The following is a 937-nucleotide window of genomic DNA, read 5'->3' as shown; positions in this document are numbered from 1 at the left end:
GTAATCCAAATACTGGCATATGTTTGAGAACTAAGACCAGCAGACATTTTCCAATGTCACTAAACATTCATCCAGTGCTTCTGAATGCCAGGTGACAATTAGTATCTCACTTGCATGGGTTTCTGAGGTTCTGAATTCAAGTGACCCACTGTGACAGCGTGAGTGTGTTACAAATGAAAGGACTAAAAATGGTTGGTTTGAATGCTTAGAGGTGAAATTTCTGGGAAGTCAAAAGGGTCAGGTGGCCACAGTGTCTGGTGTCTGACATGTGTGTGATTCTCCCACAGCTCCTGAACACCCACGGACCGAGATGTCCTGCCAGCAGAGCCAGCAGCAGTGCCAGCCTCCTCCCAAGTGTGCCCCAAAGTGCCCTCTCAAGTGCCAGACACCAAAGTGTCCCCCAAAGTGTCCTCCTAAGTGTCCCCCTGTCTCTTCCTGTTGTAGCCTGGGTTCCGGGGGCTGCTGTGGTTCAAGCTCCGGAGGCTGCTGCAGCTCTGGCGGTGGTGGTGGCTGCTGCCTGAGCCACCACAGGCCCCGCAGATCTCTCCGTCACAGACACCAGAGCTCTGGATGCTGTAGCAGTGGTGGCAGCAGCTGTGGCAGCAGTGGTTGCTGTGGTGGCAGCAGCGGCAGCAGCTGTGGCAGTAGCCAGCAGTCTGGAAGCTGTTGCTGACCTATACCATGAAGATCACAAACATGCAATGCAGAAGGAAGCCATGTTCAGAACACCAGTCCACAATTCCTCCTCTCCTCTCCTTCTAGTTCCTGGATCCTTGGCTGAAAATCTGTATCAAGTTCTGAATCTGCACCAATGATCTAATGTCTTCCTCAGTATTTTGTGATAATAAAGTTCCGTATTGAGTCTTCTAAAACTCTTGTTTATCTTGGCCAGAATCACCCTCACACATTAGTTTCAACAACTGGGCTCAGTGGTGCC

The 937-nt window shown here is 50.7% G+C and overlaps 1 protein-coding gene across 1 annotated transcript; it reads left to right on the top strand.

Moving 5' to 3' along the window:
• Nucleotides 1-310: 310 nt before the first annotated feature.
• LOC130889898 (late cornified envelope protein 1A-like) lies at nucleotides 311-673 on the top strand. The gene has a single exon (XM_057793832.1). The coding sequence runs from the start codon at nucleotides 311-313 to the stop codon at nucleotides 671-673; it is 363 nt and encodes a 120-aa protein (XP_057649815.1).
• The last annotated feature ends 264 nt before the right edge of the window (nucleotides 674-937 follow it).

Source organism: Chionomys nivalis, chromosome 18 (genome assembly GCF_950005125.1).
Source record: "Chionomys nivalis chromosome 18, mChiNiv1.1, whole genome shotgun sequence".
In the NCBI taxonomy this organism is placed as follows: domain Eukaryota; kingdom Metazoa; phylum Chordata; class Mammalia; order Rodentia; family Cricetidae; genus Chionomys; species Chionomys nivalis.
Note: the sequence above shows the minus strand (reverse complement) of the source record. Positions and strands in the feature narration are given on the sequence as shown.